The 15,710-nt window shown below is 32.7% G+C and overlaps 1 protein-coding gene across 2 annotated transcripts; it reads left to right on the top strand.

Moving 5' to 3' along the window:
• Positions 1-7,845, top strand: LOC128232828 (uncharacterized). 2 transcript variants are annotated; one of them, XM_052946583.1, is made up of 4 exons: positions 1-56; positions 4,787-5,065; positions 5,459-5,503; positions 7,087-7,845. In XM_052946583.1, the coding sequence occupies exons 2-4, from the start codon at positions 4,801-4,803 to the stop codon at positions 7,215-7,217; spliced, it is 441 nt and encodes a 146-aa protein (XP_052802543.1). In that variant the 5' UTR covers positions 1-56; positions 4,787-4,800; the 3' UTR covers positions 7,218-7,845. The 2 variants fall into 2 exon arrangements, with proteins under 2 accessions (XP_052802543.1, XP_052802544.1); XM_052946584.1 differs by lacking the exon at positions 1-56 and adding an exon at positions 108-242.
• Positions 7,846-15,710: the final 7,865 nt, after the last annotated feature.

The raw sequence follows: 15,710 nt of genomic DNA, 5'->3' as shown, positions 1-15,710 counted from the left end.
CTGGCCATTCCGATAGCAGATATTCGCACATAGTGCTGATAGCTTGAAGGCGAAATGTAAGTGATCTTTGTCAGGACTTATTGTCAGATAGTTGGCCGTAGTGTTTGGTTTAATTTATAATTTGTAAAATGACGGCGACCTAGACGGGATGCCATTGATATTATAATTGTTTTAAGTGAACACTAAAAGTTTCGGTGGTATAAGTTACATTGGATAGGTTCTGTTCAGAGACTTTTCGAATTGTACGTATTATCTTTTTCCAAAAAAATATATATGTAAATTTGTGTCTTCAAAAATATTAAACATATTACTTATTTTCATTGGTTTGGTATCAAATAAAATGTTTACTTAACTGCAGGCTTTGTTTAACTTCCTTTCTAATTTCTTTACTGGCATTCGTCAAACGTTGCAATTCAATTGGTGGATAAATTCTGCTGTTGTAAAATGTTTTTTGACGGTACTTGTTTTATGAAGAAAAACTCAGTTGATAATTACAACAGTTACTTTGTGTGTTTGGTTTGTAACATAACAAGTCAGAAACAATGTTCAATTCTGATCGAGCCTAAAAATGCACAATCATTATATGACGACGTTTTATTAACTAAGGCGGGTTGTGTCAGATTGGTGTTTTGTATAATTGCTCTAATAAGGCAGGCTTTGTCGGTTGGGTGATTTTGTAAAATGCATCGAACCATGGATGAGTCAACACTGTTGCTCGGGTATGATGTAGTTGATATCTTTATTTCGTCCTTGGATTATTCACGTTACTGTTTTTAATTTGAAGGTTTTTTCGCTTCGTTGATATTGATCTTCACGGTAATACAGGTTGCGATGATGATTTTATATTCGTTAAATTTTAAGTTTATCGGTTAATGTTGAGACAAATGTGGTGTTGAGCGTTTAAAAACGGTTTTAACCCCAGTAATTTCCTGTTCACTAATTTTAATTGTGTATAAAGTTGTATGTGTCTCCTGGTGATTGTCCGTTGGATTTTGGTCTTTGTTTCAAGCAACTATAATCAAAATCTTAGTAAGCCTGGCTTCTGTCGTCAATGTTTTGAACAATCCAGCAACTTTAACATGATTAAGCTCAGCAGACTATCTTCGTATTTGAGTAAATAGTGCTCAGACTTAAAACGGAATTTATGGTAACCAAGAATATACTATTTAAAATCAAGTTAAAGTAAGTTATTTTGTTAAATTAAATAGTATATTTTGGCTTATTTTATGCTTAAGGTTTTTAAAAAAAATCGGGCCTTGACTTGTCTCTTAAATTAAAATATTTGTATTCTTTTCATTCATATAATATTATCTAGTGGCGTTTCTGTTATACTTCATTTCATTTTATAAGTTTGAAATTTAAAACATTTGCTTTGTTTTGCCATTTTAAAATATAGAAAAAATACTGTTAATGGGGAAATTGTGTGTAGTGAAAACGCAGACAAAATATCTCAGGTCAATACGTTCTCAGTTTTCCCACTCGGTCCATCCACAAAACAACTCACATTTAGACATTATTTGTAAAAGAAAAGTCTGAAATTTGTTGGGTTTTTGATGTTTAAATATACAACTTAAGTTTCCTGTTCATTCGCTGATTGGAAAGAGTTTACATTTAGAATTGCTTGTAAATATTCATATTGTCAGTCATTGTCTCTTTTGCATTCGGCTGTTTATCATTGTGTCATTAAACACACTGAATGATATATGACTGCTAGCTCCCTCTTTTCTGTGGTCTCCATTACCTCCAGACAGATAAAAAGTGATTCAGTTTTCGCCGGGTTGAATGATACAAGCCACCTTTCTGCCCACATGGATCTTTTCCATGTCATCATTTAATTGTTGAGCAGCAAACAAGGGGTCATCGACAATGATATACATAGTAGTATCATCTGCAAAAAAGACGTATTGGTGAATGTGAGACTTTTTATACTTTCCCTAGCTTATTGTTTTATATCTTATTTCTAATGATATTATCATTAATAGTTTTTCACAAACATGTCCTTATTTTGAAGTTTCATTTCTTGATTTGCTAGAACTTAATTCTTTGGATACTTGAGCTTATGAAACATACATCATAGTCATGTTTCACTATAACTTCTATGAGCTGCTTGCCAAATACACTAAGAAGTCGCCTATATTACATTTTTACTTTACAATTTGGGTGGCTTTGACGAGATCCTTTACGATGAAAATGTCCTGTGATCTTAATATAGTGAATTTTATGAGATTGAGGGTACTCAATGTATGAAAATATGTGTACAATCATTGCAATCCAACATTTCACTAGATGACATGACGTCGACTGTGGGCGTTATTCTTTGTTTTTTTAGGATTGAAAAATCAGTTTTTCATTTAAGTCCAAACTTTATTATTTTAAATTATTAGACAATTCTTATAATGCCATGGTTATGTAATTGATAAGCGCCACTTGTATCTCAAGTTGTCATAGCGAAATGAATTTGGCAATATTTAACCGTGATACCGTCATTGGATCTGTTGCTTTTAAAGGGATTGTTTAATTTATTTTAAGTAAGAATTAATTTTACAAGTACATCTTATATATTTGAGTATCATGTGACGTTTTATGTAAACAATATTAAAGGATGCCATAAAAAGGACAGGATTAAACACCTTTCTATATATATCTAACTAAAGTCCTGTTTTTCGATATTTTAGTTTGAACAACACAATTAAGATGCCTTTGTATACCAATTTTGAATGTTTGTCTCCCGTCAGTCTTGAAGAAAATACATATACCTTTAATGGCATGTTTACTGATAAAATTGTTACTAATAAAAATGTTACCTTATGTGACATAATATGAACATGTAAATGTTTAGTTCAAAGGTTCTAATGAGCTCAAGCTTTCTCTAGCGCAATTAACACAAACAACTAGAACTAGAACTAACAGAACTAACTTTTGTTTTGTAAAAACGAATCGAAAAGAAAGATCTTTAATATCGAAGAAAAAGAGCTTCAAAGGAGAAAAAGATCATGAACGGAATAATGAAAGCATGACCATATTTCTTAGGAATGAGTGACATCGGTCCATTCCATGTCAATGAATGTAAATCATTTAGAATTGCGACCTTTTATGTCAGTTTTTGCGATGCACATTGTCCAGCCAATTATGTAGATTTATTGCCATTACTATAGTTGCTTGGTTAAGATGTAAAAGACTAAAATAAGGCAATTGATTTTTTTTTCATTTATGTCCTTTTTAAGATCTCAACCGGCTCAAATTACTCGAACAAGCTTAGCGGGATCAAGCTCATAAGACTGTTTTTGTGTTTATATTTACAACAAATATACCCTCCTTCTATAGGGTTTATTAACTTTTATTAAGACGCTTAACGTGCTTTGTAAAAAAATTGAACTAGGTTTTCATTATTGTAAAGCCCTGATTCGTTAATTATACTATTCATAATTTCAGACATTATTTAGATAAGCCAACTGAGTAGCGACAAACACATGGCATGACAGTAACAGTTAAATGCGAGGGTGCAATATACATATCTAAAGCTAAATAGTTGAAATAGATACACAATCAAAACGTTCAATACAAGTCATGTACTGATTAAACATTAGCACTATCAGTTGATTGACAAAACAAACAACCCTGAAATTGCAGCCGCAGACAGAAACTATTACCTATTCAATAACTCGTTTATGTAAGATGTATTTCCCACAGCAGTCGTCGGCTCGTAATACTGGCGGAAATCTTCATGTCATATTTGTCTCAACACTAACTAACCATGTTTCCATAATCAAATGAGTAACGTATCGTAAGCCTCAGAACAAAGGATGGCTGTTCACGATATCTCCGGTAGGATGGTTAACACACTGATTGGTTGTTACATCTATACATTCTAACGTTTTTGTCACGATACCGAATGGGAACGTTGTTGTCGCTTAAAAAGATTGAACTTTCAAAGACAGAGACTGCTACGTGTTTTTGTTTTCTTTTGGAAATATTTAGTGCTTCAATATCTTTTTTAATTCAAGAAATGTTTTTATTAGCAAGTTTAAGGCATAGTTTAAACCACGAAATTGTCCTACTCTATGGCTTTAGATATTAAAACTAGACCACTACCCAATAAACAAGGATTGACTATAGATTAACTCAACTAATCAACAGAATGGTTGGGTTCAAGGTGGTAAATGTGTTTGTTTGCAATTTCCAATAGGTGTAGAATTAACAAGTTAAAAGAATAAGATCATCCGCCGCTTGAGATATCACTGTAATGCAGGACTTAAACAAATATAACAAATACTTTCCGTCAAGTAATCGGAAACGCTATCGAATAAGGACGATTAAACGGGATTGCATATTACAATGAATTTCAAACATCATTGATATTAATGTCCATATTTTACTGAGTTTACTGAGATCAAATACATTTGTATGCTAATTTTTATGTTACCTGTTTCAATTACAGAACCGGCTACAAAACAATGCACTTTGTCAGTGTTAATATTTCAATATTGAAAACAAAATATAAATACTAATTCTTCGCAAATGTGTTTTAAAATTGCACGGTTAAGACCCGCCCACGTATTGCCTTTTCAATTTGGGAGTTAGAGAATATAAGACAACAAAGAAGGCACTATCCAACATGGTACAAGAACCTTTGTATGAACTTCCGCAGACAAAGTAGTTGCCATTGTGTAAAGCAAGACTCATCTTAATGCCAATGACAACCCTTTCGTGTTTAAATTTAAATAATATAAAATTCATAGTCCATATTATTGTTCTATTTGGTATGCACCTGATTTTGGACTTTCAGATATACACACCGTGATGATGGTCACACGACTAAGTCATGAACTCGGCATCTGCCTTCGGTCGAATGTTTGCCTGTGCCTCGTCTTAGTTGCTCTGGTGGTATTGACGTCAGCACATGATTCATTGGACAGTACACAGGGCTCACACGAACTCGACATTGAACTTTTCCGGGATTTGTGGAATGCATATATATTGCCTAAACTTGAAATGGACTTAAACAAAAGGTTAGATAGTCTGCAATCTGATAGTGACTTGTCGGAGTCGTATGGCTATTTAGCAGGTTGGTAAAATTGTTAATTTACATTCGCTGATTTGAGTATTTTCTTTGCGTTGCTAACTCCCATTTATGCGTTGAATGTTAGGCTGTATGATCACGAAATACTTAGTAAAAAATTGTAATACCTCTTCGTTAAAGGTTAACACTTAAACAAACGTTGATAGAAAATTTGTTGTTGTGTTTTCTTCAAAAACAGACTAAATTGTTCATAAAATAACATGTTCTTAATAGATCTATATCAGTTTTAAAATGTGTTGGTGGGTTAGAGATGTCAGAGTGGAGTAATCATTTTGATATTAAAGTTTTAAATAAAAAATACTGCTATTAAAATAAAAAAAAATCTGAATGAATTTCAGCATGAAGATTTCCATTTCGATCTACTTTTTATCGCTTCAGATCATCAAATCGATCAGATGAACGCTAATCGACAAAAAAGGAAAAGTAAGTGAAACATATATTAGCCATATTGCGTTGGCTTTCATTAAAGGGTTGAAAATGCTATAATGTATCGTTTTTGATTTACCGCCTTTTTGCTTTGTAATCCAATGTAAACGAACATGGAAATATCAGCCCTCATTTCTGTCAAAGTACTTCTTGCAACCAACTGATTTAATCTCACGAACTTCGCTGATTATATTTAAAAAAAACTTGTTTTGCTTCAACATAAATATATACGTGATCTATACAAAACTCATTTTAGCAGTGAGGTTTTCCTTCTTTTACAATCATAAATGCCGCCAATGGTTTTTATTTATAAGGCAGACTGTGTGTGATGTTCATAGTTTCAAACAATGACTGCATCGTATCTTTGAAAAGCTTTGCATTAGGTGCTCTGAATTGTATTCCTCCGTCTGCAGATAAAGTTGGGATATTAATCATAGAAGTACTTGGGGTTTACCTATAAGTTTATTATTATTTGTTTTATTGTTGAGGAAATCAAGTTAATGCATACTTTGATAAGATTTACCTTTTGCTTTTTATCTTTATTTAAGATTGTTGGGATATGAGTGAGATTTGTGCACTTAAACTGGTTTAAACCCCTAGTAAATTTTCATTTTACTGACCGTTCCAAGGCGGTACCTAACAATCCTTTATAAACATACCTTGTTTTTTTATATATAGTGCTGTTCTTCTATGATTCTTGTTTGTGATTTTATGTTTTATGTCTTTGGCGTTTACCGAGTGCAATTAAACCGGGTTTATGTTTAAACTGTTTGCTACGGAGCTTGTTTCTATAGTTTTTCGCATAAATACTTTGATAATGAGTATGAGTTAATATAACCCTAATTATTTGGTATATTTTTCGTTGATCAATCAATTTTGTCCTTTCTTAAGGGAATAAAAGTGTAATCTTTGAACATAAATATACTAGACAATGGTATTTTACCCTGGCGTAAATAAGGGGCACCAATTTGGACTGTCTGTTTGATGGTAATCATAGGTTCTAAATCTGTTTTATGCCTGACCGATGCAATACATTTGACATCCACGTACACAAGAAAACATGTTGACGCGTGTATAATGTTTTTTCTGGTAATTCACTTATTTGATTATATATACTCGAATAAGCACCGCATAGTGAATGTAGGAAACGGATTTAAGAAGATGGAATGTTTCATAAACATATATTTTAGAAATTCAATCATAAAAATCCACCAATTCGTGTAAGTCAGACAGCTTTTCAGACATAACCAGAGAGACATTTTCAAAACGGCATAAACATCAAAACTAAGACTATTTATATTGAACTGTAATTGAAACAACCAATTGTTTGTACCACTGTTGCCTATGTTTTGACTAGCAAAAACTGTATAGTTTAAAAAAAACGTCTAGAAGAAAGGTCCTCCTGATAAAAAAGTACATGAAAAGTTTAAACAGAGTCAGTGTATTTCACGGCCATTGGAGATCCAACACGATCAATGTCCATTAGCAACGGCGTATTGCTTTTCAAGAATGACATGATTATTATCAACCATGGTATGTTACATCAATAGATCAGAAAATGCATTTTTTTCTTTTCACAGACTTCATGGGAATGGACAACATGGACAAAATGTTTGCCTCTCTGAACTCTAAGCCCCGTTTTATGTCAATGGATAGCAGTTTCGGCAATCTCCAGAACCTTCTACGAAAGGCCGGTCGCAAACGACGCTAGATGCTAACATCAACAACGACAACACCTACAATCAATTTATTCACATGTTGCAATATTGAAATTTCAGTTGCATTTTCATTCATTGTACGTCCAAACATTATCGACATTATTTCAAGGATTATGCACAAGACGTCGTTAATCAACATTTTGTGGTTGAAATAACGTCAGCTTTCAATTTGATACATCAATATAGATAATTGAAACCATAAGACTGCTTGGAATATAATTTATATTTAAGCAAAATGTTAATTGTTTATTCAAATGTATATTAAGGATTGAGCAACTTAATTGCTGGCACCAATGTATGTACATGTGTTTATTCTTTGAGGACATTGGGGAAACTTTTTTGATATGATTTATTGAAATGATAAACTTAAATTTAAAAGAATAAGCATATTAAAACTCAATTAAAAACAATGTTATGAAATAACAGCCGACCGACGACGCAGCAAATTGTCTTGAAAATGCAAACAAAGAACACATGGAACACGAAAAACAGCACAAGAAATGTACAGTTGGTATGTCATTAAATCAGATATCATGGTTGAAAATCAATTATAAATGTCTCGATCTCAACTTGTTAGTAAATGTACGAAGCTATTCATGGGCAAATTAAATCTAAATTTAAATAAAATTGACTTGTTGTTTTTTAAGAAAGTCGGGTAAATGTTGGTCATTGTACAAACCATAACGAAATAATGAAATATGGTATGCATTCTTATCAACAATTTTAGTTGACAATATTAAACACGTCTTGCATTTAACATGTATTCTGCTTACGGCACAAGGTGGCCGTTTCGATAAAGCGTTTTAGTGGTAACTTCAATTATCTGTATTATCTTCAAAGATCTTTTTTAAAACGAACCAACTGCATTACGTAATGTCTAAAACCTCGTCTTGGTCTTGGCTTTACCATCATTCAAGCTGCAATGTTATCATATATTGAGCGCTTTACAAACAAACTTCTGAACTTGAAATCTCAAATATGATTGTGTCTCGTAACTCTATGTTAATTGACTTTGCAGCTTAATTCAATATAGAAATCATCTTTATATATACAACAGTCTCAACAAATGATCATGCTTAACAAAATATTTAATCAGAAAATGAAATAATTTCAGATATTTCAAATTGGCGGGAAAACAGTTTTTTACCCTCCTTGCTCATCGCCTTAGTTCTTATGATAACGGTTGCTTTGCCCCAAGGGAAAATAAATTGGGGAGATGCCGCCCCTGCTCCGCACGTCTACAGAGTTTGCAGAACTAGTTGAAAAGACTGTTCTTAAAAATGGTTAGTTTACAGTGCTCCGATCGCCTAACTGAACATTCCTCATCTCAAAACAATAGTTGTCCTCTTTGGACGGCATTTTTTATATAAAGTCATTCATTCGGTTTGTATTAAGTCATTATTAATTCATAGAAAGTTAATTTTGTCCTGAATAACCACTGCAAACATCCATATATAGTGCTCGTACAAATATACACATTAAAGGCTCTCTTTCCACATCGTCGGCTACCCCCGGTACACTGTTACGCTCTTCTGCATTGTGTAATGTAGTGTGAACAGCGTAAAGTACCAGGATTTCCGACGACTGGTGCACTTTTGATCGAATTATTAAGCTGACATGAACGACCACAAGCCATTGTACATCATTCGACATATCTGCAAGCCAATTTTCGGGAATTTCTATACAAATATGTTTTGCGGTTACAGACTTTAAGTTTCTTGCATTTGCTATCCTTAACATGCTTTGAGGTGTGGTCATATACATGTTTTACACAAATCTGCCGTCGGAAGCGACTAATCTAATACTATAATAATACCACTGTTTATGCGAAAATAAGCTTAAATGTTTTATCGTTTAAAGCTTCAGTGCCACTTAGGATTAAACAATTACAAAAAAGAAATAAAAGTGGGTATATAACTATGATAGCGTCTCATATAGTGTCTGATAAATTCCCGTGGTACATTTGATGCTATATTACAAAGAAATGTATAAGAAATACCAATGAAATTCAAATCTGGTTTACAGACTTACTGTATGGAAATAAGTGGGATATAAGAGGCATGTAAGTGGGCATAGCATAGCATCAATGTTATTTTGTGTTAAATCGCAGATTATAACTAGCTCATGTTTTTGTAAAAATGCACTTTTTGTGTATGATGAAATAAAGTGAGGCAAATTATTAGGAGTGTTAAAACTAAGACACGATTAGCTGGATCCCTTCAGCAAATATTGATAGTTGCTCAAATATCGTTGTGAAGACCAAAAACCTCAATATTAATTATCGTCAACAGGTTTGTTGTTGCGTGATTGGTTGATTGACATTATCGCGCAATGTTATCAATGTATGATCAATATGTCAAAATAACGCAGTTAAAGTATGAACATTTTCGTGGTCTAGTGGATCAGATGTTGTTTTTGTTTAAGTATTTGTTTATATATTATATTAACAATATTTTTTCTGAAATTTAAATGTCATAGAATTAATAATGATACAATAAGCGCTGCCAAGTGCACTACCGAAAAAACTATTTAAACCAAAAACTTTTAGTTAAAATTGCAATATATAAAGCAGCAAAGTTAGTAAATTAATAAAGTTTTCGGTATTCAGAATGTCACGTGATATGCAGATTTCGTAATGACGTTGTGAGCGCTCACTTTCGATTTGCTTCGATTTTGTTTCATTTTGAAAATGCGATAAATGCATTGATATCAATCTAGATTAAAAACTCAAGAAGTTGAAGATAGCCATTATATATGTATACAAATAAATAAGTTTATATAAATAAAACATAATGAGACCTTAATGAGTTGATGTATTGAGATCGATTATTCGCGCATTTGAAATCATCTTGGAATAAAACGGGACCAAACAAGTACCCAACAAGAATACAAAGACACCAGACCACAAACTCGATTAACATTGATTTTAAAAAGGAGGATATTCCCAATAGCCAAATAAACCAAATACAGAGCCTCTTTTGTGGAAAATATAAGGACTCAAACGGCATTGAACGCCAGTCACAAACGTAAAAAACAGTGCAAACACGCTGCTCAGGCATCCAAATAGCTTCTATCAATTGAATACAGTATGCGTTGTAAGCAAATGTTTAAAAGAAAAAATATTTTAAAAAGTATTTTTTTTAAGTCTTACAATAACTGTATCATTGTACATACAGACGACGATACGTACTCAAATGCAAAAATGAATATCCTAGCTCCTTTAAACATATGAAAAGTATTTCATAAGTTTCTGTGTAATAGTGGAAGGCACTCCCTCCCTCTATCATAAATGAAAACATATGAGAGAGAGACCGCATTTACAAAAGGAACGATTTTTCAATCGTGAGTAGTGACTGTCAAGTACACAAAGCTACATTTGCATAAAAACTTAATTGGTACGATTGCGCAATTTACCGTAAGTGAATGCTGTTTGTAATTACTCTATATTAAATCTTTTTTTTTGTGAAACTTAATACATGTAATGATTTTCTGTTCATTTTTAACCTACATGCAGATGAAATCATACACATTGTTCTTGTTATCATGCCAGTAAAACACCAATATTTGCTAATGACCCCATTGTGACATACGTTAATTAAAAGGCACGATTCTGCAATTTTAGTGCTCCATCCTAGCTATTTATACATAACATGTTAACCTATCACACAATATACTTAGCTACTACAAACAGTCTGTTGCTGCTTAAACAAAAAAGTGCTTACGTATAGAAAAGTGCGATCAGCACATTAATGTAATACATATGTCAGCTTCATGACCGCGTTTTCTTTGAAAATTAGATTTAGTTAGAATTACACACAGTGATATTTTAAGACGTTAATCTTATATTAATAATATAGACAGGACTTAAATAGAGTTCTCAGTTGAAGAAGAATTTGAGATTTTTCGAAACACTGTGGCAAGTGCTTTACACTATACGCAATAGACAATGATCAAACATCATAATTATGAACACTTCGGTGGTGTTAATATCTATTCTTGTATTCCTAAGATACATCAAACAAGAACCTTACATAAAAAGCAATGTATTCTTATAACACAACAGATTTTTTTACCATGTTATGTAAGTTATCGTGCATTTCCGAAAGTTTTCTCTTTATTTGAAAATGGATTTATCACAAGACGTAAAGGTACGTTGATGTCATAGGTCATTGAAATTTTAAAGGCCAACACTGCCAGCAGATAGACAATAATAATTACGACATCACAAATTCATACAGTTCTATAAAAAATACCACAGTAGAGTTGGAAAACGTCGGCGTTCTCGAAAACAGTGTTTATTGCTCAAAATATTCGCCTCAATGTTTGTTCATCCAAGGTTTTTAAGAAAAGTGCAGGTCTTTGCGAATAAGTTTATAATATGATCATGCTTATTTTGCAAGGGAGAGGGGCGGTCTTGGGTTCCTTAGTATGCATATAACTATAAACGAATAATGTTTCAATATTTCCAAGACATGGGTTTTCATAGAAATATGTTCGAAAGGTGTTCATTATTATAAACCGGTCCTAAGCTCCCTAAAATCCTAATTAGCCATTCATTGTCATTACCAATTTTACAGGCCCGGGCCTGAACACAATGGGTATGATATTTAGTATCTTTGGACAAACCGACAGCAGCCACTGGCGCAGGCGATTAGAAGAGAGCGATCGCCGTCGTTAAATGACAGCAGCCACCACAATATGATGGCAAATGTCGTTAGGTGGTATAACGCGGCCATGAAGTGTCAACCGACACCAGGACATTCGTTAAATCTTTTGCAAATAGACTTTCATTTCCTATAAGTATTTGATAATTAGATAGAATTGTTTCGATAAAACATGTGTCATATTTTAGTAGAATCTAATAAATAATTGCAAGTTTGTATTCAATCAAGTTGTTTTTGTCTGCGACGATCAGTCTCATATTACAAGCATCTTATAGCTGAAATGTAAATATCACAGAAATATCGAACGAGTGTTATATTAATATTTTATGTATTATGACCTTAAACAAATAGACAACGCTACTGTTCAACAAATCATTTATTAAATATCTCCATTAATGTGTCAAATCTGTCAAATAGTTAACTGAAAAATGTTGTATACGAATTATTTTAAAGTTTGGCCAATTGGTTTACGAAAGAAACACAAAGTACTTACGTGGACATGATTGATCATAATTTAAAAAACTTGACAAAATACATATCAAACAAATTCTATCGCCTTCAAACCAGGAGAACATAAAACTTTCAACGAAGCCCTACTAAAGAGGATTGTTGCGAAGTTTGGTCAAACGATGATAATCAATTAAGGAACAAACCGATGAAAGCAATTGTAGATATTTGTATCTTCAAACACACATTAGTCAGAAACATACCCTGGCTTATAATATCACAGAGAGTCTTTGACAAATCCATACTTCTAAGTTAAGATTAGCTTTTTTGTCATAGAAATATTTGCTCGATGGTGTAATACTGTTCTTGTTACATCTCCTCTTTCTCTAAATATATATGCTTACTTAAATTTATTTTGGGGATTTTGAAGTAACTTAACTTAAAAGCTTAAAAAAATACTTCATGGATGACTGTTCTTGTACCATTTCCTCTTACTTGGATTATATCTTCGTTCAGTTACGACATTATGGATAAAATAGGAAGTTTACAAAATATAAGAAATTTGATACATGAAATTTTATACATGAAACTACCTCTTGAGTTCAGAATATGCTACGAATTTATCTGATTTAATTTCAAAAATGAATACTAGAAATACTCAGAAATGGATGAATCTTTAAATATATAAACTATAGAGCTTAGAATACATTTTATCAGTTTTACCTGTAGAAATTATTGGTGTAAACATTTTTTCATCAATATTCGCTATCTGGTAGTAGGGTTTTAGGTAAAGTACACTTTATTTGACCTCCTAATATTCAGTGTTTCTTTTATAGATAACACAACAGAAGAAGGTCTTTGCAATTAATATATTTTATAACTATAAAATATTGTTCATCTTATACTGAATGGCAGCTTAAGTGCAGAAGGGAGGTGACTAAAGGATCAACGGGCCCGACTCGAGAACTTGTATTGTTACGTTGGAATCATTTGGATCATATGAGATCATATCCAGCAGACAAAGGTTAATCAGTGAGTCAAGTACAAGGTGCCTATACAGTTTATATTCAACGCAGAGAATTACAGCAGTTGGTCAGTTACGTCGTCGAATTAACACGAGTGACCCATTTGTTGAATGGATCCAGCGATAGGTCAACTAGAATGTGATATGATTATATCATATACTCAATTCGAAAGTTCAGGTACTAAACACTTCATAACTACTACAGTATACGTCACATCTGCATAAATATACGACAGTATTAGTATGATTCTTTTTTTTTTAAATGGAACTCTTGCAAACTTGTCAATGTTAACGCCTTGACTTAGGAAAGATACAATGCATCATTGACAACTCTAACGACGTTTTTGATTATAGTTTCGTAAACCAATCAATGGATATGCTTTTTTAACTGTTAATAAATTTTAAGATTATCATGTTCATTTATTTTAAATTCAAGGCAAACAATATTTAACACAGCTTGCATACAAGTCTTCTTGCCGATATAAATTCGGTTAAGCGTATAATATTTGTACATAAAGATACTACCATGGATATGGACATTTAATGCCTTTACTAACTGATCGGGAACATATTTGCAAATATTTCGAATCACCCAACAATATTTGTTCCTGTAGATTACATAATATCCAGTCAAGATTAGCCAAAAGTAAAAGTGGACGTATGAGAATACACAGTATACTCTAGTTACTGTGCTTATTATATACTCTGAGACAAATGGTTATTATATTTTGATGTTATTGTTGAACCAAACACTTTTATCTCGATCTTAGCGAAGGGCCTAGTCAATGGTTATATAACTGCCAATACTGTATCATTTCATTTGCAATCATGCGTTAATTGCTAAGATGACCCTAGAATATTAAAGTAAAATGACAACAACGAATAGAAGTCTGATGTCGTATTTGAGCATGAATAGCAGCAGTTACGATATCTTTTTGTAACATAAATAGTAGCAGTGCTGATGTCTTATTTGAAACATAAAGAGTAGCAGTTCTGATGTCTTATTCCAATACAAGTAGTAGCAATTCTGATGTCTTAACGGTTGAAAAAAGGATGTTGTTTGTTTTACTATATTTAACCTCAAATAAATTTAAGGACACAGGCCAAATCAAACAAACTTTTTTTAAAAAGATGTTGTTGGAATGATTTAAATAACTAATGGACTATAACCATATGCAGGCTTTAGAGTTTAATCATTGCTTTTTTGTTTACAAATTATTTTAGGGGGTTCTCAATGTGGTTTCTAGAACAGCGAAAACAAATTTCCACATTGCTTGTATCATTCGATGAATACATTGAAAGAGAATAAGTTTGTTTTATACCAGGAATTCTCTTTTACAGCCACACACATGTTTCTATTGTTTTTCGTTTGCTTAATTCCCTGACCCCGAAAGAGCAAAGTCATTTAACGATATTATTGTCACTGAATAAAGTGATTGAACAAAAAAGCGTTTTATCATAATAAAACAAGACGGATATCACTGTTTCGTCATGCGGGTTACATTGTTTGAAGATTGGAAAGCGATTAGCTGTCGGTCAAGTCGCAGAAAATTACTTTTCGTTGCTTAACATATTATTTAAATTAAAAAAAAAACTTTAAAAGGATATAGTAGGGTTATAAGTACTGCGTTTTGAACCGGGAAGTTGAATTCGACTCGAGTGGATCTGCAAAAATCCACGAGAGTCGAATACGACATTCCGGATCAAAACGCAGTACTAATAATCCTTTAACTATATACGTTACTGGTTAGATCACTTAAAAGCCACATGTTTTCATAATAAATGTCATTTTAACGACGCCCTATTTTGTTTTATGACGTCATTTCAACATCGGCCAACCATACTTGTTACGTCGTGACATCACAAGAGTTCAATACGGCCGTATTGCACTGGAGTGGGATATGGACTACCATATTTTGCGACATGTATTTCCTGTTGATTTAGAATGGGTATATAATAAACAAAGTTATAGCATACTGAATAATAAATGGCTGACTTAGGTAATATAACATATATATAATATAACATGAAAGGTAAAAAATGAAGCATGCACAAGACAAAATAATTTCGACAGAATTGAGAAGGAAGCTAGGTAGCTTATACTATGCCTCGCTTCTGTTTTCTCTTTCAAGCTGCTTGTAATAAAATGGCATAAATGTTGTTATGAATAATGTGAAAGGCGTCAAATGTCAAATATATGAAGTAGTAGGTGGTAAAATGCGCTTGAAGTATGATAGAGATTTACATAAAAAGCAGGAAAGGGGCGGGGGCATCGATAGGTCAGGTCAGTTGAAAAGTCAAGGTTGTTCTAATTAATCTTAAGAAAATGAAAAACGCTAAGTTTCGCAAAC

This window comes from Mya arenaria, chromosome 4 (assembly GCF_026914265.1).
Source record: "Mya arenaria isolate MELC-2E11 chromosome 4, ASM2691426v1".
Classification (NCBI taxonomy): domain Eukaryota; kingdom Metazoa; phylum Mollusca; class Bivalvia; order Myida; family Myidae; genus Mya; species Mya arenaria.
The sequence above is the reverse complement of the archived record's forward strand: the minus strand, read 5'-3'. Positions and strand labels throughout refer to the sequence as shown.

Excerpts from the sequence above, each read along its gene's own strand:
- LOC128232828 (XM_052946583.1), top strand. The coding sequence starts at position 4,801 with ATGATGGTCACACGACTAAGTCATGAACTCGGCATCTGCCTTCGGTCG. Across the intron at positions 5,066-5,458 it reads GTCGTATGGCTATTTAGCAG|ATCATCAAATCGATCAGATG; the intron begins GTTGGTAAAATT and ends TTATCGCTTCAG. Across the intron at positions 5,504-7,086 it reads TAATCGACAAAAAAGGAAAA|ACTTCATGGGAATGGACAAC; the intron begins GTAAGTGAAACA and ends TTCTTTTCACAG.